General features: G+C 38.7%; 1 protein-coding gene and 2 pseudogenes across 1 annotated transcript; all 3 read right to left on the bottom strand.

Annotated features, from left to right (window-relative positions):
• Positions 1 to 3,272: 3,272 nt before the first annotated feature.
• On the bottom strand, positions 3,273 to 14,994 carry LOC148736866 (polycystin-1-like protein 2). Its single transcript, XM_088751314.1, has 10 exons — positions 13,515 to 14,994; positions 13,182 to 13,358; positions 12,416 to 12,541; positions 11,773 to 11,961; positions 11,354 to 11,602; positions 10,443 to 11,174; positions 7,816 to 8,049; positions 6,276 to 7,529; positions 5,737 to 5,905; positions 3,273 to 5,283 (listed from the first exon to the last, which is right to left on the bottom strand). Exons 1-10 carry the CDS (start codon positions 14,241 to 14,243, stop codon positions 3,593 to 3,595), a joined length of 5,550 nt encoding a protein of 1,849 aa, XP_088607440.1. The 5' UTR covers positions 14,244 to 14,994; the 3' UTR covers positions 3,273 to 3,592.
• On the bottom strand, positions 9,286 to 10,010 carry LOC148736867 (uncharacterized; annotated as a pseudogene).
• A 5,736-nt stretch (positions 14,995 to 20,730) lies between the features above and the next one.
• Positions 20,731 to 21,255, bottom strand: LOC148736865 (uncharacterized; annotated as a pseudogene).
• Between the last annotated feature and the right edge of the window lie 441 nt (positions 21,256 to 21,696).

The raw sequence follows: 21,696 nt of genomic DNA, 5'->3' as shown, positions 1-21,696 counted from the left end.
CACACACGAGTTAACTGATCATGCGACGATTTTCTCGTAAAAAGAAAAACAGAGATCTTACGGAAAGTATTTTTTATTTCCAACGAAGATTAATCTTCGAAGATTTACCTCTGTTCCGTTTTAAAATGTCACGGAAAGTCAAACTGTAAGTGAATGCGAATATGTGGTCTGGAGTTGTCAGTCTGCTTGTTTGTTTTCTGTAATGGCGTGTATAAATCAGTTATTCTTCCACCGAAAAGCTGAAGTCAATGAGACTCTTTCTATCTAGACACAAGGAGATTTAATGCAACTTTTGTTCATCGAACTCCTGCGTTTCTGCCGTGAAATTTACCACGAAAGTGTATTTTAGGATTTTGAACTGGGGCTGAATAAAACTCTTTCCTAGCCTAAACTTATAAATTCGTTTGTATCTGGCGCATGTCAAACTCATTTGTAGCTTAAAGGTCAAATAGGGATTGTCACTCTCTAAATTGGCTCGCCATTAAGTCTTGTGATCGCCTTCGTATGAAATTGTTTTTATGTTGTTGTTGTTAAGTCTGAGTTTTACTAGTCCGCGTTTTACTAGTCAGCGTTTTACTAGTCCGCGTTTTTCAAGTCCGCGTTTTATTAGTCCGCGTTTTACTAGTCAGCGTTTTACTAGTCCGCGTTTTACTAGTCCGCGTTTTACCAGGCCGCGTTTTACTAGGCCGTGTTTTACTAGTCCGCGTTTTATTAGTTGGCGATTTACTAGTCCGCGTTTTACTAGTCCGCGATATAGTAGTCCGCGTTTTATTAGTCCGCGTTTTACTAGTCCGCGTTTTACTAGTCCGCGTATTACTAGTCCGCGCTTTACTAGTCCGCGTTTTACTAGTCCAGTCCAGTCCAGTCCAGTCCTCGAAATACCATATGCCTACACATGCTTGCGGGATATAGCTGACGTTACTGTTTTCATAACGCATGAATTTCACCCGTCGTTGAAGAAGTAAACAAGAGCAGGAAAATCCCGATTCTGTCAATTTAACCACAAAAAACAAAACAAAACAAAACAAAAAAGAAAAAAAAAAAAAAAAACATGAATACGATAGGATCAAATATTGCTGTTAATTACCGAAATATCTTGCATCCTTTTCAGATTAGCCATTCCGGAGCTCAATTTTCATCTTCCAGATACTTCTAATTAAGTTCTTTAAAAATTTATCCCAGTGTCTTCATTACCTTCCTTTCTTCGTTTTAATCTTGTTTGTTTAATTTTATGCATTTTATCTTCTACTAATCACTACCACTTTTAACGAAAATTACTCAATCAAATGCGGGGAGACTACCAGCAACATCGATGTAAATTATATTGCTTTCATGTGCTTTATCTTCGGGCACGAATACTTAAAGAACTCTTTATCTGCTTTATATTAAAGTCTCGCACCCTCTCACAACCTTAAATGTGTCTTTCAGAAAAGGATTAATTTCGTAGTCAGCTGTACGATTCTAATTTCGTCAGGTCAAATGCACTTTATGCTAATCTATAGCCTAATACCTTTCAATTTGGTAAACGTCCATATTTTGAGTCGCATATCAGTGTCAAATCGATTGAAAAAAAAACAAAACAAAAGAAAACAAAAAAACAAACGGACTTTTAGTTTCGGAAGTAGCAGCTGTATATTAAAGTATTCATCATTCATAGGATATTTACGCTCGGATTAGTTCGTATTCTTTTCTAATTCTTGAGATGTATTCAATGCTCATAGCTGCTTCAAAGTTGTCGGTGTAAAGTATAAATATATGCTCTATTCTGAGTTGATATATGCCACACAAGTAAATAGCGCTTTTTAAACGCGCTAATTGGCTAGTTCGCAAGTGAATAGCATCACCTCTGAGCAGCCGAAGAGATAAAATCGCACGTCAAGAGTTTAATTTCCGATAATTTTTTGGTATATTGAAAGAGATGAATCACTTTTTCGGCATCTGCGTGGTGTATCGTAATGACTTCAGTGTCGGTGAAAGTGGTAAATATTCATTACCAGCCGCTTCGGGGCTCGGTAAATATCCAGCACTATTCACCCCCACTTTGGTGAATAATTGACTGAACAATATTTATCTTTGCTGCCTGGTCAGAATTTCCTGTTTTCTGTGTGACGTAAGCGTTATAAGGAACCTCTTTAGACAAACTTCATCGGGCCTTGTAAAAAAAAAAAAAAAGAAGAAAAAGAAAAAGAAAAGCATAGTGTGTCGAAAAAGTACTCTTTCCTGGGTAGCCTGGTGTCACAATTGACTGTTTGAACTTTGAATTTTAGTTTTGACTTAATTATGCGTCCTTACGTCCTATAAAGGCGATGAATAAGAAGAAGTGCTGATTTAAACTAAGAAAGAAAGTGAACGGAAGACTTTTGAAATCATTGATTTATTTCAGCTCTCGGCAAAACGACACATTTTCAACAAGGATAACAGTTACTCTCTGGGAGTGAGATATTATGGTCTTAGATGACGTTTACCGAAATTGATCCAAACAGAAGATGGGAGTGATACCGCAAAAGATAGAGATTAGAAGAATACATAAGAAGATTTCAAGCAAGCCAAAAAACAAGTAAATGAATGAATACATTAAATCGCAATATTAGAAGACTTTGGCATTTCGCTGTATGATAAATCCCTTATTGACCACACTTGTGCGGTCAAAATGGCTGGATATTAGCTTCCTCCTTTCTTTTTTAACCTTTTTTAGGACTTCAACTTTGCCTCGGTCCATCAGTACGAAAAAAGAAAAATAAATGAAGAAAAAGATAAAACAAACTTGCCCCATATCCAGCCATCTTGATCTCTCGCTTGGTCAATAACGCATATATCAACACACATCGAAGTGCATATTTCGATTTTGACACCTAACGAGCCCCTGTTGCATGTTAGGGCGAAAATCACGGAACGATGGATAGACATTTAGTAATAGCATAGGTGTCCGAAGCTTGTGAAAAGCGAAAGACTAATTCTCGGACACGTAATTGTTGATGAGAGAATCAATAAAGAGAAGAAAAGCGTCACGTGTTGTGTGACGCTGTATTAGATCACACGAGGAATCTGGGATGCCTGTGCTATTTGCAAGCAGATTGGCTGGTGGGATGGGGAGTACCTTCCGGGGAAAGAGTGGATTCTCCAAGTCGTTTTATGTCGTAAAAACTGGCCATGAGGCTTGCAGAAGAAGGCTGGAGTAGGGATAAGAAGGGCGGGATAAGCACACTCGAGGGCAATACAAATTCCAAACCTTTGCAAAGCGGTAGATAAGAATAACAGCACTTAACTTCCTAGGTACAGCACTTTTTTAATTATTAAGATTACATTGTTGCAGTTAAATAGATGAAATTTCTTTGAACAATCAATACGTTACTCATAGAAGAGGTGAATACAAATACTTCCTCTGATATAAGCTTAAAAAACCAAGATTATTTTGTTTTGTTTTCTTTGTTTGTTTTTGTTTTCGTACTTGGCACAATCCTTCATTAGCTATTACGATAGGCAAATTCCAGCTACATCTTTGTGTGTGCCAGCCGCTATATACTGACAGTACATAGTATCTGTCTTTCACGTTAATTTGGAATAAAATTTTTTTTTATCCTTTTGTCACCTCCTAGTATTCTCTCTCAACCCAGTAATTCTGAGCCACTGCTGTTTTTAATAAAACATGAAATTCTTCGTCCTCTTGTGAGAACCCGGATACAATTCTCTCCAGCCGTTGAAACAGGTCATGTTTTCTTCTACGTAGTTTTCCAAAGGAAGACTTAACAACATCCTCTTGGAATCTTACTTTCTTTATTGCTTTACCTTTGCCGCATTCGTTAATACTTTCATATTTCGCGGATTTTAACGTACTGGTTATCTTGTCAAATGGTGATTGTCTCCTTGGGCTGTATCGATGTTCATTTATTTTTTCCCTGGTTATCTTCTCCCTCAAAGCTACTATAGCCTGACTTATCAAATCAAAGTCGAGTTTTGGACTCTTCATGAAATGAGTGCCAACGTTTCCTAATTCTTTTTTCTCCTCTTTTGCCCAAGTTTGGGATGCTGTGCACTGTTTAAGTGTTTTACTGATTGCATCGAAAAACTCTCTCCTTTCTTTTGAGCTCGAGCATATATCTTCATCACTAATTTCATACAGCTCACTTTCGTTCCCGTTGCTCTTTGCCTCTAAAAGAGCATCGTTTATCATGCCGATAAAAAAGTTCATGCAGAGGATAGTAAGAGTGAAAAGTATTAGGAAAGCGAATATTTTGGCGTATATGTTATTTGCCTCAGCTAGTTCATTAATTGGTCTGGCTTTTACTCGTCCAAGAGTGAGCTCGATTTGGAAGTAAGCTCCTTTTAACACGGAAGAGTAACGCTCAGATACAGAGCCAAACATCAAGACGCCGAAGTGCAAAAATGCCATAAATGAAGTCACTAAAACAACTCTAAAGGAAGAAAGAGATCGCGAAGATTTCTTCAATGTTTTTAAAAAAATAGCAACACAATTGTTTAAGCGAATAATCCGCAAGAGTTTTGTGGTAACTATAAACATTAGGATTCCAACTACGGAATTTTCTATTTCATGAAAAGTGATAGCCTCTTGAAAACTTACATTTGCATAAATGTTTTCTTTCAGTTTCCTCATCGTCGAGTTGACTTTACCTTGTCGTGTTATGTACATCACCACGGCCAACAGAGAGAAGACAATTTGGAATACCTCGACCCAATTCCACACGGACTTGAAGTATCGAGAGCGATGTTTATAAAGCCTGAAGCTTTCTCTTCCGGAATACAGAAAAACAAATACAGTAAATAAAAACATGCAAATCAAATAAAACTGATGCGAGGCTGTGTCCGTATCATAAAGGGAAAGAACATTAGTTTGCGCGGAGGCTACTTTCATACCAGATGCATCAATTTCGTATAAGTATGTGGCAATGCCTAAAGTATTTACTGGTGGATTAAAAGTAGAAAACTCGGCGAGGACAACTCTTGTTTGCCTGTCAAGCCAGCCGTTGTTTTGCAAATTTGTTATAATGCTGAATCCAGTATGGTTCCCGTACCCGAGGTCTGCAACAAACCCTCCTCCGTGGTAAAATGACAACTGTCCCCATTTGGGTACAGTCTCTGTTTCCTCAGCATTTTGATAACGCCAGGGCTTTGGGCAAAGCTGTAGTAATTGGACAGTTCTCGTAACATTGTTCACAGGCCTCCAGCCTGGTTTATTGTACGCGGTCTTGTCTTCGTTCTTTGCTGAGTATCCTTCGAAGCATTCTTGGAATAATCCATCCATGTATCTTACCACTTGACATTGGCCTGCAATTTTGGCAAATAATAAACCAGTTCAGGTAGTTTGTTAACGGAAGCATTTCTATCAGTGGTATGTCACATTTCAAAGTATTGAGCAGACACATATTATTATACTTCTGTTATACAGTGAAAGGAAGCTCTTTGTAGAACACGTTAAAGTCGCGTTTTCCTAAGGGGGCGGAAGAACCCCGTCCATTTAAACCCAACTTTAACTTTAATAAACAAAGCACTCTTTCAAACAGTAACAGATAAAATGGTCGGTAAGAAAAACATTTTCTCTGTTGTAGCATATTCTTCATTTAGAGAATAGAATAAACTATCGTCATTTATATCTAAGTTTGGACACCATTCGCTTCTCTCTCAGACTCAACGGCATATGTATGACCATAAGAGTTAAAATGGCTTGTGGAAATTAAAAGCCCTTTTATTGAAAGACAGAAAATTAAATGAAAAACTTACTCGATTTCACTCTGAGTTGCCTTACTCGAGCCATTCCTACAAGAAGAGAGTGTTTATTACCAATGTACATTGTTTGCTTCTCCTCTTGACCGTTGTACCATCTGCCGGAAAACACTCCGGGAAGGAAAATATTCTGTAACCAGCTCCAATATATTCTATTGTTTGCCACCTGAGTTAACACAAGATCATCGGGTTAAAGAATATTTTGAGAGTAAAAGTAAAACATAGACTTTAAACTGAAATCATCCATTCGGGTTATTATCTATACGTCCGTTTTAAATCAGCAATCCTACGGGTGCATTTCACTTCGCAACACCTCGTCTTTCAGTATCATAACTTTGATTTCGCTTCGAGTTTCAGGCGATGTTTTATGTTGGGGCACACACACTAGGGATTCACCCCTGTCTCCAAATTTCTTGCTCAAAATACCAATCAAAAGACAAGAAAATACCACAGCTATTCCCTAAAACGATTATAAGCAATTTTTTTTTCCATGTTTCGATCATGAGCTGGTCCGCATCTTAATAGCATTTACTCACTTTGTTGAGGTTCGGTAGACCATCTTGGATTGATTTCGTCATCAGGTAACGATGGTCATTTCTGTTTCCATAGCACACTATCATTAACAAGAAAACGAAAACCAAATAGATAACCAGTTCTGTGAAGTAATGTGACAGGTTCTGTTTCCTGGTCTGGCATTTCCTCATCTTTTCCACCTCTGATAATTTCAGCGTCCAAAATCTTTGTTTTGAGCGTACACTTTTGGAGAAATGAGAATTTTCGTAGGTATGGACTTTTGATCTTTTTCCCTTTAATTTCAAAATACCTGCCAGCAGTAGAGCTGTAAAGAACACTTTTACTGGTTCCTTGATTGTCACGTCCTGCGCGAACGAGATCAGCATTGAAGATAACCACTGCTCACTGACACTTTTTTCCCAAATCAGACTGTAGAATATTGAAAACGAAGCGGAAAAAGTACAAGAGCAGAACAACAAGAGCCAAGCAATACCAGTGATCAGGGTACCTTTAGAACAATAGCCATTGTTCGTGGCAGACTTATGAGCTCCTTTCCGAAACAGCGATACTATGACAATGTTTATGGGTGCCACGACTAGTGCGCTTTCAATGCCAGTCACTACTTGTCTCCACGACATTCTCAGTGGTCCAACTTGGATAGGCTGCACATATCTTCCTGGTAACTTATAGAACATCGCGTTAGCAAACATGGATGTCAAAAGCACCGAAAGGCAGCAAGAAAGCCTCTGTACTCTTGTAAAGCGGCTTCTTCCTAGTTTCGCTGCGACTGAAACCCAAATATGCCACTCTGTGAGGCCTCGTCGCCAAAGTCTTGCAACCTCGCTACCTAAATCCATTTGAGTTGCAGTTAAGTCGAATGTTCGCTCGATACGCCCGTCTCCCCGCTCAAGAGCAAACCACTCACTGACCATAAATTTCCACGACTGGTTAGATTGTGCGTCCCGAATCCGAACCTCCTCTATAAACCACGAAGGACTATCTCCAAAATTGTTATGACTGATCTGCACTCCTTGAATCGTACCTAGTGATTTGTTAGCATTAAATATAAACACATCCGAATTACCTCGAGAGAATAATGTATTGGTGACACAAGGCTCTTCTTGGCTGAGTTGAAAAACACCACTCTTTCCACCAGATCCGTAAATCTCCATAGCAATTTGAGCAGTTGTACCAGAGTTTTTCCATACCCCCGTAGTAACCACTATCTCGTACTCATGTGTACAATTGGGAGAGGATGGAAGGCTGATCGGTAATCCCTTCACGAAAAGAGAAAAAATCACTTTTTTTTAACACCAGGATTACGTGAATGAATAGTTGATTTACATTATTATTTCACCTCTGACTTCCTTTTAAGAGAAAAAAAAATGCAGAGCCCCCCAAAATTCTATTCGCCTAATTTAAAACCCTGAAATAATTTTCGCGGATATGTTATATCTATATAAATCGGAAAAAAAAAGTAGCAATTTGAAAAGGTTGTGAAGTTGAGCTTAAAATGGAAAAATATACCATTGAAAGAACGGTCAAAACACATTCCACTCTTACATTTCTTGCGTCTTCCTTGTCGGCGTTCCTCACGATAACAAGCACAGTTATATAACATAAAGAAACCACTGTTATGGCCACAATAACTGTGATATTTCCAGTTTCGGATAACCGCTGGAACTGCAGTAGAACCTTGTCGAAGTCGATAGGATTGGGTTTAACCAAAACACTTCCCCCAAAAGACGTCAAATGGTTACAACTGCAATTTATAAATTCGTCGGTTGCTGCCAAAATCTGGAATCATAAACAAAGAAAATGGAAGTAGTGATGTGATTTATGAAATAACTTCGGCTGTTATTAATGATCTCACATTGCTCGTTCAAAGGGACCGCTTGACCGTGGTTAATTATCAAATTGATCAGAATTCTAAAAATAGTAGATCCTTAATCCCTTTATTTGACACAGTTTGGGCATCGTTTTGGTCGAGTTTGTGTTAAATGGATAGTTAATTGAAAGTAGACTATCAAAACACCATAATTATCTCTGCAAAGTTATTCAGTAATGCTGGAAGCATCTGAATTATGTTCAATACAAGGCTAAATCATAAAAGAAAAGTTGCCTGAAGATTTAAAGATTAAACGAGGCTTACCTGTAAGTTGAAGTTTGATGTGAATTCTACCGAGTCATCGTCAGGAACAGAGGAGTCACGTGAGATTGCGCGCGCAAGCCAGGTCAGTATTCAACAGTGAATGAGCACAGGAAAAAGGATAGGGTGGGACAAGTAAAATATATAAATTTGTCCTGTATGAAAATACATATGTTGAGTGGGCACGTGACTGTAGTTAGACATTCGGTATAAGTATCACCCTGAATGTAATTGTCATCAATATAAGCTGCCAAGATGTGGCTTTGTAACCTAAGACAAGAGTGGACTGGCTTTATGAGCTTTGTAAATTTCCTAGGGCAAAAACATAGCCCATTAGGAAAACAAGTAAACTTGTAGAAGTTTCTTTTCCAGTGAAATTTGAGATGTTTTTTGGTGCTTCTCCGATACTGTCACAGAGTAGTAGGCATCCCTGAGGTCAATAGCGGCCATGAAACAATTTGGTCGCACAAGTTCAATCACTGAACTAAGAGTATCCATTTTGAAATGGTGATAAACAATGCTCTTGTTGAGTGCTTTAAGATTTAAAATCATACGGTGTGATCCATCTTTCTTTTCCCTCAGAAATATGGGGGAAATAAAATCACAAGTTTCCCGGTCAGTTCTGACAACCACACCTTTGTTTAAAAACTTTGCGATCTCAGTCTCAATTATTTGTGACTCAGTATCTGAGAACTCTCGAATGGCCGGTGGCCTATGTTGGACTGGCAGGTATTTAAGGTCAAGGGTTGTACCAGTTATCTTATGTAAAATTTCACGATCAGATGTAATAGTTCTCTAGTTGGAAAGGAAACTAGTAAGGTTACCTGCTTTAAAGCATTTCACACTTTGTTCTAAACCTGTAATGATAACTGGAAATAGGGTTTCAAATTTACTTACATCATGAATGACTGTTTGCAATGTGGAATTTAGGCTCCCTTGGAGTCCTCTTTCTTCTGGTTTGAGGCCCATGGTTTCTTTTTGAACGTGTTGTAGCTCTTGCGATACCCTAAAAAAGGCTTGCTATTACGGGGCCTTTGATGTCCAGTTCCTGAATAGCCTTGCTTGTAATCACGCCCTTAGGTGACAGAGCTAGCAATTTTGTTGTACTCTTTTATTGTTTTTAAACTGCTTTGTACATCATCTCCAAAGAGGAAATCCGTAACTGGGATTTGCTGATTGCAAAGGGCACGGAGCTCCTTGTTTATTGAGGGTCTCTTAATATCCCGTCGCCGTAATGAAAGCTGATAAGTTGCGTGTCCCAGCGGCGCAAGCGAAATCGGTCAAAGAGGAAATAATTTTAAGTTTTTCATCCATCTTCCCTTTAAATTTACTTTTCTTCTCAATTGCCTCTGAAAGCGCAATGGTGGCTTTCACAACAGTCTGTTGGACATTTGCGAGGCACAAGTCTTGTGATTTGACCTTACCCCATAGTTCGTGGTTCACGAGGGGCACTCTCAATTTTTCGCAGTTGCCGGATCGGACACACAATTCTAGTTTTTTCTTTAAGCTCCGCTTCTTTGAGTTTACCAGCAAATCTCTTATTAATAAGATTCGCCAGATGTTCATTTATATTTAACTTCGTTGCTGTTTGAGTCGTCAGATGCGTCATCGGAATCTGACAAAGCTCTTCTAGCTTTCTTTTTTGAGGGTCCCTGTTGGGAGTTTGAGTCAATTTTTGACTCTGCCTTGGACGTTTGTGGTACTTTCCGCTTTAATGAAGCATCGGTGATGCATGTTGACGTTCCCGGCAAAAGATCAACTTTCTTTTGCAGTCCTTGAATAGCTTCCCATAGCTTATTGGGAGCGATAACATGAGCACCGGTGGTGTCATGATCATTTCCGTCGTTGACTAACAATGCATTTTAGTCTTCTTCTCCTCTAGAGAGAGATTTGCCGTCTTTCTCATTCATCTCATTCACGTCTGCGTTCGCCATAACCGAAAGCTTACTGCACGCTGACCTGGCTTGCTCGCGCAATCTCACGCGATTCCTTTGTGACGTAGACTATGATGAGGTAGACTCTTAGTTAACTTTACACTCACCTGACAACCAGAAGCTATCCACATCTCAAGTTTCTCAGACCAGTATACACAACTTCCTGAGGATACCTTTAGAGTATAGTTCTTATCTGTTGTGGAATCATAAACTGGTATCACAGAGACATTTTTACTCTGGGGTGGGTTGGTTGGTGGATCTTTGACTTCGATGCAGGAGCGCTTGCGTCGCCTTCCTCCAAAACAAGATCTTTTCTCCCTTTTGTGAAACATGTTAGTTGTGGCATTGTAATTTTTGAGGCCAAGAAAGTACTTTCCAGGACGCTTAGCCATAACTTTTATTGGTGCAAGAGGATTCAAAGAGCAGCCCGTTTGTCCTTCACTCTTCCCATCCGTGCTTAACATCCAAACGCATTTTTCGTTATGAGAAATAGTGGCATTGAGGTCGTAGTCTTCAACTGTTGGCCGCTGACCAAAACGTATGTATGCAAACAGATGTACGGTTGGTTTTTGGGGTTTGATATCTAGCATCAGCAGAGTATTTTCATACTTGACATTTATCACGTGGATACGTAGATCGTCACTCCTTGTGAAGTACCATAGCTTCTCTGTAAAATCTTGTTGAGGTTTCAAAGGTATAATGATGATAATGTCTTCTGAGAGATTTGATACTTTAATCAGCTTGTTTTTGTTGTCTTTCAACTGCAAGGACAGAACATCAGAGTCAACTCGTTCCTTTGTGTCGTCCCAAGTATAAGGGTTGAAAGAGAATGACAGCATCTAAAAAGAAGAATTAGAAAAAAAAATAGACAAGGCTTTTTTTGACCAGTCACGAATCTGAAGTAAACTGGAAAATGAAAATTGATAAAGAAAAATGAAAATGGTAGGCAATGAAACGAAATTTGTGTGGTCACATCAAGATGTTTGTGCAGGATTCGTATTTGGAGGGGAAGACTTACCTGAACATCTACAAAACTTGTTTTACTATTTCCCGAGACAAACAAGTGGCTCTCAGACGGTAAGATAACCCGGTCTTTTTGTGTTCTTATTTCAAGCCCTGAGAGTCTGTCTAGGGTATATCTTCCTAGTATCATGGACAACTGTCCTGCACTGAGGGATATCGGTTTTTCATCAGGAACTGTCACGGCCAACACCGAGTCTGCAATTTTTTCGAGGATCTTCATCGAAATCTTTACCAACATCTTACCCTACAATTCAAAGTAGTCACACAGGTAAAAGAAAAAAAAAACAAACAAACTAAAACAGATTTCGGATTGTAAAATACTCAAAACCAATAAGAGGTTAAACAAGACAAGTTGAATTAGTTAAGCAAGTGAGTAATTTTACACATAATTTCTGAGACCATCTATAATAGTACCTGTTCTTGAAAACGTGACTTGTCTAAATCTTTGATTGCAATAACTGCTGCTGCCTTCAGCACGATATTTACACACAAAGCCAGGTTTCTCGCTGATTTGGTTATCAGTGGTATGTCTACTTCGTCCTTCGATTTGGCGAGGGACCATAGGAGTGACGTCATTGAACGGATAGCAGACAAGGAGATATTCTGTCGAGTGCATGAATCAATAATGTGCTGAGAACGTTTACTTTGAGTTTTTTCCTTGAGCTCTCGGAAATATGATTTGCCATGAAAAATTTCGTGCACTTAAAAATTATAGATTAATTGCGAAGCTTTTACAGGGTGTGTAACCAAAAATCACAAGTCGTCATTCGACCGACACTAACTTTTTTGTTTGCTAAATTTCTTATTGTTGATTTGGTTGTTTGCTTGGTGATTTGTTTTCTTTTCCTTGGGAGATTGTTTCTTACACCGTGAAAATAAAGTTTACTTGGTGTTTACTCTTAGCAGAGTTGATGAAAGGTCATTTTAAATTGGCTCAATAAAGCCATGATTTATGTATAAAAACTCCACGTCAAGAACCAATGAAGCCAAACAGTTTTTCAGAGTATGGTTCGCTCTCTTACTCATTTCTCACCCAAATTGATACTGCCTAACTTACTAGTGAATCGGGAGACACCGTATCCAAAGCCTGAAGAGCAGAGCCAATCACGGAGGAACTCTGAAGTAGTTCGACAATAGTTTTCACTTTCAAAGATTCAATTTTTCCAATGATGGAGTTTATGACCTTGAATAAAAGTAAACACCCATGTGAGAACATTATTCTGATAAGGTAAGAATCAATGGAAGAGATTGAGTATAGCATTAGAGGCTTATATTAAAGGTGTGCTGCTATAGATATACTCAGCTGCACCGTATCAGGTCACCATTTAGCCTCTAACAACCCATGGAAATGATATCTTTGTAAGTGCGTGATTGGTGTAGACGATTTCAACTGACTGAAATTCTTCAACTTTAAAATATTGCATTCCAGATATTGAAAGTCCCTGCTTGTAATCAAATTGAAGTGCGTAAAGTATCATTTATTGGAGACAATAATCTAAAGACTTGTTTGCTGATAAATTCAGACAAAGAAGCACTGACAAGTCAGCGAAAATATTTTTGAGACAGTAAAGTATCATTTATTGGAGACAATAATCTAAAGACTTGTTTGCTGATAAATTCAGACAAAGCAGCACTGACAAGTCAGCAAAAATATTTTTGAGACAGTGAAAAGAAAAATGTTTCAATTTGCTTTAAAACGCTAGTAAAGTGGTCCGGGATCATTCTTAGTTACAAAAAGTTCGTCTTTTTCCTAGTGCTTCATCTTTGGAGAGAGAGCTTGAAATAAAGTTAAATCTGCTATTCGATATTTAGATAGAAAATACCACTGGTCTCCACTGTAAATCCAGTGAATTTTCATGCGAAACTGATCGCAGGACAGCGTTTGCTATTTGTGCCGCTTTTTCCAGGTTTCCCTTTCTGAAGAACTGATCAAATGAGTTGTCAGTTGCCATGAGAAAGTTTGCAATATCATCTGGTTTTGCTTGCTGAGATGGCTTGATCTACAAATTGTCAAAAGCAAGTATTGATTTAGTTGCATGTTTAAAGAAACTTTTGCTGCTTGGCCCCTAGTTAATAGAACACAAAAGGAACTAATTATATATAATAATCCCCGCAACATTTTCCACGAGGCATAACAGGAATGACTAACCACCCACCTGTGATGTTAAAAGAGTTGGAGAGGTCGAAACGCCAAATTTGTCATTCACTGTAACAATGAACTTTACAGTAAAGTTATCTGCACTGTTGCCGGACGGTATCCAAGAGGTAGTTATGGTATTATTAACGCCTCGATATAAGACACTGAAAAGGCCGTTTTCCAGTCTGTATTGAATTTGGTAGGATAGAGGGGAACTTTCACTCTTCCAGTTGCTACAGCTAAGATTGATATCAGTCTCCAGTGAAGTGCCACTTGACGGAGCGATCAAGCACGTCCCCCCTGTAGGAGGTAAAGCTACGGAAATGTCATAAGCACTCATTCCACACAATCCGTCCGTAGTTGAAACAAATAATGCCAAGCGGTATTTATTTCCACCGACGAAGAAACCTTCTTTGATAACAATGTCACTGGAATTCGACGGTGTACGTGTGATGAGCTGCAGGTTGCTTATCCTTCGCCACATAATTGAGGCGTCTCGCCTGTTTTGTTCGTAAAGTATCCACTCATAGGAAGATATTTTGGAGCAATGAGATCCCTGGCAATGTGATTTCACGCTAACTTTAACTGAGGGGTTGATTTTTGGTTGACAGTTTATGAAACAACTGAAAGAAAACAAACAGATAGTGACTACGCGATATTGCAAAGCTTGAAGGCTAATTCTGCATTCCAAGAGATTCGGATACTGACTTAAAACTAACTGAAGAGGTAGAAACTGCAACGAAAACATTAAAAAAAAACTTAAAACAGTAAAAACTATGATAGAAAAAACAAAACAAAACAAAAAAAAAAAACAAACAAAACAAAAAAACAAAACAGAAAAAAAAACAAAAAAGCAACAAACACCAGGCGTGGCGATACTTTTCACAACAACTAAGAAATAACAACAATCAACACAAGCAACGAGAGAAATTATGACTGGCAAAAAACTAGTGTTTAGCGGTAGTAACAGCAATAAAAGCAATAACTTCAAATTGAAACAAGCCCAATAATCTAAAACATCTGAAACAAGAAGGAGAGCAAAAAACTCAGGAAAAAATTAATCACCAACAACTACGGCAGCAATAAAAACAAACCAAAGTACTAACCTTTGATTTATTTTAAGCGGATTTCCTTCCACCAAATGAATTACTTGATGTACACTTGAATTGCGATTGTCTTTGCTCACAACCAACCTTACGATATAGGTCTTATTAGCAGACATATTACCCGTGTTAAGGGAAATCTGGTCACCATATGCTTTTCCAAAATAACGAATAGTTGTTTTGTTAATAGCTGGAAATACATCTCTCTCTCGCAAATTCAAGCTGAAGTAATTCCCTGTGACCTCCCCATACTGCCAAGTAAAGTTCATTCCTGATTGATCCCCATGTGTAGCTTCAGGGTCAAATGAGAGTGAAGCATCCAAAGTGATGTTTATGTTGAGACCACGGATCACTTCGGCGCCACCAGAAATGACTGCAGCAAGGCTCCTTTTATTACCTAAATGCCCTTAGATACAAAAGAATAGTTATCTACTAAAACCACAGTTAGCCCTGCGTTACTCAGAATAATGATATCACTTAACAAACACTCTTTCACCTTAGAACATATTTTACAGTTTCTAGTTCCTCTACTTCCCGCATCACATTTTTATTAAGTTGTAAACCTTGTAAGAAAGACGCTGGTCGAAACAAATGACCCAATCAGAAATTCCCCTCCCAACACGGCTATTGAGAGTAACACCAATTACTTGTGCAAGGTAATACAAGCACGATACCACAAACTTGCTTGATTTCGAAAGACCATTTTGAAAACATTAATGAAGATGATTTACTCAAAATTCTACTTAAAGTACATGGTATGACTCGTTTGTTGCAAAGTAGTGTTCCAACTTAAAAAGTCCTTAACAGTTACTGAACCTAATTGCAAAAAGGTCTAAGTGCGACAACTACAAACATAGAGACATACATACATATGTTAATTGACCACTCCCCATGGGGGCTTTTCAGGGCCAATTCCTACCCAGCAACCACCCCAGGGGAGGAAATTCATCACACAGTAATCTCGTGCGTGGGAAATTAACGTCCCCTACCCCTAACCCTAACCCTGCAGGAGACGGGACCTCCATTTATTCGACCCTATCCGATAAGACTAGAGAATCTAACCATTTCTTGATATAGAAAGGTAGCATATTCTTCTCTCTGATTTAAGACCTTGAGTAATGGTCCGGCCGGGACTCGAACCCTCGACCTCCCGCAGATAAGTCCAGCGCTCTATCCATTGAGCTAACTGGGAGGCGGTTCGTAAATAAGCAATCCTTCATAGGTGATGATAATGGGGTACCTATTGTTGATGCTGTTGGTGCTGCTTTCACTCTCTCTGATGCTTCCCATCTTGATGACCGTGACGAATATGACGACAATTCCGTCAATGTGGATGACAGAGATATTAGCGATGACGGCAATGATGCTAGCGAGGGTAATAAAGTTGGCAATTTTAACGCTAAAGGGAAAAGGTTAAGAAAAAACATAACATAAACAACCAGGTCTTTTATTGACCTCACTTAACTTAAAACCTTAACAGCTACTGAAGCTAATTGCAAAAATGTCTAAGTTCAACAAATATGCAATCCTCCATACGTGATGATAATGGATTACCTGCTGTTGATGCTGTTGGTGACGCTTTCACCGTTTCTGATGCTGTCCATTTTGATGACCATGACGAATACGATAACAATTCCATCAGTGTGGGCGACAGAGATATTAGTGATGATGGCAATGATGCTAGCGAGGGTAATAAAGTTGCCAATTTTAACGCTAAAGGGACAAGGTTAAGAAAAAACATAACATAAACAACCAGGTTTTTTATTTACCTCACTTAACTTAAAACCTTAACAGTTACTGAGCCTAATTGCAAATATGTCTAAGTTCGACAAATATGCAATCCTCCATGCGTGATGATAATGGGTTACCGGCTGTTGATGCTGTTGGTGACGCTTTCATCGTTTCTGATGCTGTCCATTTTGATGACCATGACGAATGCGGCAACGATTCCGTCAATGTGGATGACAGAGGTATTACCGATGACGGCAATGATGTTGGCAAGGGTGATAAAGTTGCCAATTTTAACGCTAAAGGGAAAAGGTTAAGAAGAAACATAACATAAACAACCAGGTTTTTTATTGATCTCAGTTAATTTGAAACCCTAAAAGTTACTGAACCTAATTGCAAAAATGTCTAAGTTCGACAAATATGCAATCCTCCAAAGGTGATGATAATGGTTACGTACCTGGTGTTGATGCTGTTGGTGACGCTTTCGCCGTTTCTGATGCTGTCCATTTTGATGACCATGACGAATACGGCAACGATTCCGTCAATGTGGATGACAGAGGTATTAGCGATGACGGCAATGATGTTGGCAAGGGTGATAAAGTTACCAATTTTAACGCTAAAGGGAAAAGGTTAAGAAAAAACATAACATAAACAACCAGGGTTTTTTTTATTGATCTCAGTTAATTTGAAACCTTAAAAGTTACTTAACCTGATTGCAAAAATGTCTAAGTTCGACAAACATGCAATCCCCCATACGTGATGATAATGGGTTACCTGCTTTTGATGCTGTTGGTGACGCTTTCACCGTTTCTGATGCTGTCCATTTTGATGACCATGACGAATACGGCAACGATTCCGTCAATGTGGATGACAGAGGTATTAGCGATGACGGCAATGATGTTGGCAAGGGTGATAAAGTTACCAATTTTAACGCTAAAGGGAAAAGGTTAAGAAAAAACATAACATAAACAACCAGGTTTTTTATTGATCTCAGTTAATTTATGAAACAATTTTAGTAATAGAAAAAATCGGAGCCCCAGATGGAACTTGAATCCACGACCCTCCGTGATCTAGTCAAATGTTCTAACCTCTGAGCTACTGGAGACTCTATGGTGAGCAAGGGTCAATTTGTGGGCCGTCACTGGAACCGCATCGCGCGGCTACACAGCCAAGTATTCAGTTCTTCAGTTAATTCAAAACCTTAAAAGTTACTTAACCTAATTGCAAAAATGTCTAAGTTTGACAAATATGCAATCCTCCATATGTGATGATAATGATTACCTGCTGTTGATGCTATTGGTGACGCTTTCACCGTTTCTGATGCTGTCCATTTTGATGACCATGACGAATACGGCAACGATTCCGTCAATGTGGATGACAGAGGTATTAGCGATGACGGCAATGATGTTGGCAAGGGTGATAAAGTTGCCAATTTTAACGCTAACAGGGAAAAGGTTAAGAAAAAACATAACATAAACAACCAGGTTTTTTTATTGATCTCAGTTAATTTGAAACCTTAAAAGTTACTTAACCTGATTGCAAAAATGTCTAAGTTCGACAAATATGCAATCCCCCATACGTGATGATAATGGGTTACCTGCTTTTGATGCTGTTGGTGACGCTTTCACCGTTTCTGATGCTGTCCATTTTGATGACCATGACGAATACGACAACAAGTCCGTCAGTGTGGGTGACAGAGGTATTAGCGATGACAGCAATGATGTTTGCAAGGGTGATAAAGTTGCCAATTCTAACGCTAAAGGGAAAAGGTTAAGAAAAAACATAACATAAACAGCCAGGTTTTTTATTGATCTCAGTTAATTCGAAACCTTAAAAGTTACTTAACCTGATTGCAAAAATGTCTAAGTTCGACAAATATGCAATCCCCCATACGTGATGATAATGGGTTACCTGCTATTGATGCTGTTGGTGACGCTTTCACCGTTTCTGATGCTGTCCATTTTGATGACCATGACGAATACGACAACAAGTCCGTCAGTGTGGGCGACAGAGATATTAGTGATGATGGCAATGATGCTGGCGAGGGTGATAAAGTTGCCAATTTCAACGCTGTAAGGAAAAGGTTGAGAAAACAAAGTAACATAAACAACCAGGTTTTTTTATTGACTTCAGTAAACTTAGAACCCCGCTTTCTTATGTACAATGATTTAATTAATGCTCGTTTGAAAAAGCCTTGAGTTACTCGGGAAAGAACAAATCACAATTCGTTTCTCAACAATTGTCGGGTCAAATATTTGCCATCATTGTACTCTGTAATTGCTTCAGTTTCAGTCCATAGAATACACAGAGACGCATTAAAAAAAAAAAAACAACAACAACAACAACAAAACAACATCGACGAGGCAGTGCATCCTGCAGAGGCCAACAAGTCTAATTTCACGCACTGTCTTGGCGGATAGCTCAAATGCTAGATAAAAAAATAATCTGTGCATTTTCGCAGTTCTTTATTGCCAGGGATGATGTGGTAATGGTAATGGTGAGATTATGGAGAGCAGTGATTGCCTTGATGATTGCCGCATAGGAGAAAGGTGAGGAAAATTCTCATTTTTAAAATAAAATTAACGCTCAAATTTGAAAGCTACGATAAAGTGCTACGAAGTTAAAGTATGACAATTAATTATTATTATATTTATAGAATCTTAAGCACTTCAAGTATTTAGTAGCTAATGTACTTATTGTACTCACTGTAAGCTTCTGTTCCTTGTCCTGCTGAGATTTTAGTTGCAAAAAGTGGAATACCAGTAGACGTTACGACACTCGACGTGTATAAATTTATCGTGCTGTAGAGACTATTTACATATTTGGTGCATGAGCAGCTTTCTCTGTTAGGACAGGTATGAAAGATTCTCGTATTGAGAGGTGGTGTGTCATAGGACGACATGAGATTTCCACAACATTTACCATTTCCAGAGCATATCAGCTTATACTGAGAACTGATTGGCCAGGTTCTAGTCATGTGACATGCGGTAGCTTTGCACTTCTGTGCACAATCATCAGCATTACAGTGCATATTGCACACGTTTCCATTTTCGCATAGCTGTTCCGCACACCTGCTCCCGCTACATTCCATATCACATGTTTTGGCTTCACAAGTTTGTACACAATCCTCCGCTCCGCTGCATCGCAGGTGCATTGTGCATAACTCTACCTGATGATCGCAATCCTGTCTTTTACACCCGCCTCCGCTACATTCCATATCACATGTTTTGGCCTCGCAAGTTTGTACACAACCCTCCGCTCCGCTACATCCCAGGTGCATTGTGCATAACTCTACCTGATCTTCGCATTTCTGTCTTTTACACCAGCCTCCGCTACATTCCATATCACATGTTTTGGCCTCGCAAGTTTGTACAAAATCCTCCACTCCGCTACATCCCAGGTGCATTGTACATAATTCTACCTGATGATCGCAATCCTGTCTTTTACACCCGCTTCCGTTACATTCCATAGCACATGTTTTAGCCTCGCAAGTTTGTTCACAATTCTCCGCTCCGCTACATCCCAGATTCATTTTGCAGTCTTTTACCTGATCTTCACAATTCTGTATTTTACATCCGCCTCCATTACATTTCAGATCACAAATATCAGCCTTGCATTTTTGTGATTCACAATTCTTTTCACTGCATTCCATACTACAAAAATAAGGACAACTGCTGCAATTCCGAAAGAGTTTGCAATAATTTTCACCATTCGATGTACATTTATCGGGATCACAAGCATTAACTCCAAGCCCAAGACCTGAAGAAAAAATAGTAATGGTGATAATACTGATGACGATAGTTCTGACAAATACAAAGCGAAGCTAGCAGAAATCGCAAATTATTTCGTAGGCTAGGTACTGATTTATACAAACATTAGCAGACTGTTGGCAGCTTCTATTTAATGTATAATATATTTACACCATTGAAAACCAAATTTTTACTTCTTTATTTCGCTCACACGAAAAAGACGTTGACAATACTGAGAGAAAAACAAAATACATACATATATGCTAATTTTCTTTTAACAGAAATTAGGAATAACAAGAAAATGAAACACCTGTATCAATCGTAAGTTAAATTAAAAATTCCTGTGAAATATATCAAATTCAAATAACAACGGTCAAATCATAATATACACAATAACAACACTCCTACTTTTGACATTACTTATTTGACAGTCTTCATGCCTAGCTTAGTAACAAGATTCTCAAAGCGATGCTTAGGCGAAGGCTTCGTAAGGATGTCAGCAATCATCTCGTCTGTACCCATGTATTTGAAGGCGATCGCTCCGTCTTGTACTCTTTCGCGAACAAAGTGGTAACGTATATCGATGTGCTTTGTCCTGGCATGGCCCACGGGATTCTTAACCATCGAAAAAGCCCCTTGGTTGTCTTCATATATTTCAGTTGGTCCCTCTGGAGGTTCTCCCATGTCTGCCAATAACCTTAGAACCCAGACTGCTTCCTGAGCGGCCGTACTGACTGCTACGTACTCTGTCCTTTGTTGCCTGGTTTTTGCTTAGCCAGCTTACTGCCCCACATGCCAGTGAGGAAACGTTTCCTGAAGCGCAACGATGGTCATCCATATCACCCACCCAATCTGCATCTGAGTAACCAATCAAATTTTCATCAGCACATTTCTTGTAACTAAATCCAAAATATGCAGTTGCTTTCAGATATCTGAAGATTCGTTTTGTTGCTGTTAAATGATTTTGAGTAGGATTGGCACAAAACTTCAATACAACTTCCAATGCTTGGGCGATGTCTGGAAGCGTTGCGATTGTAGCATAAAGTAGATTACGTAGAATCGATAGATACAATGTCAAATCAACCGGTCTGCTAAAACCATGTCCCTTTTGTAGCTTGACGTTCAAATCAGCAGTTGTAGACATCAGTTTTCCTTTTGTTTTCCCAAACTTTTCGAGCATCTTTTCGACGTAGTGCCCTTGATGAAGGAAGACTTGCTTGTTTATTAGATCTTGAACGATACAGACTCTGTATCGTTCAGACTCAATACAGTTCTCCCATATCTTTCATCTTAAACTGCAGCTTTAGACTGTCCTTGACACTTCTCATTTCCGTGATATTTCTTGCTAGAATCATCAGATCGTCAACGTGAACTCCAATAATAGTTAATGCATCCTTTACATACATACAAAGTAAAGTGTATCTACAAAATTGAAATAATAATAATAATAACAAACTGGTGAATTTATGGTAAGTAAGAATAGATGTAATACCAATTAAGATAATCTACAGTTAATTGACTGTAGTGTTAAAAATAAATAAAATTAGTAAAATGACATTAATATATGTAATTTACAATGTCTTTATTTATTCCCTATAAACCATTAAATGCTATTTAATCT

The sequence above is a fragment of the Stylophora pistillata genome, chromosome 2, assembly GCF_964205215.1.
Source record: "Stylophora pistillata chromosome 2, jaStyPist1.2, whole genome shotgun sequence".
In the NCBI taxonomy this organism is placed as follows: Eukaryota; Metazoa; Cnidaria; class Anthozoa; order Scleractinia; family Pocilloporidae; genus Stylophora; species Stylophora pistillata.
The sequence above is the reverse complement of the archived record's forward strand: the minus strand, read 5'-3'. Positions and strand labels throughout refer to the sequence as shown.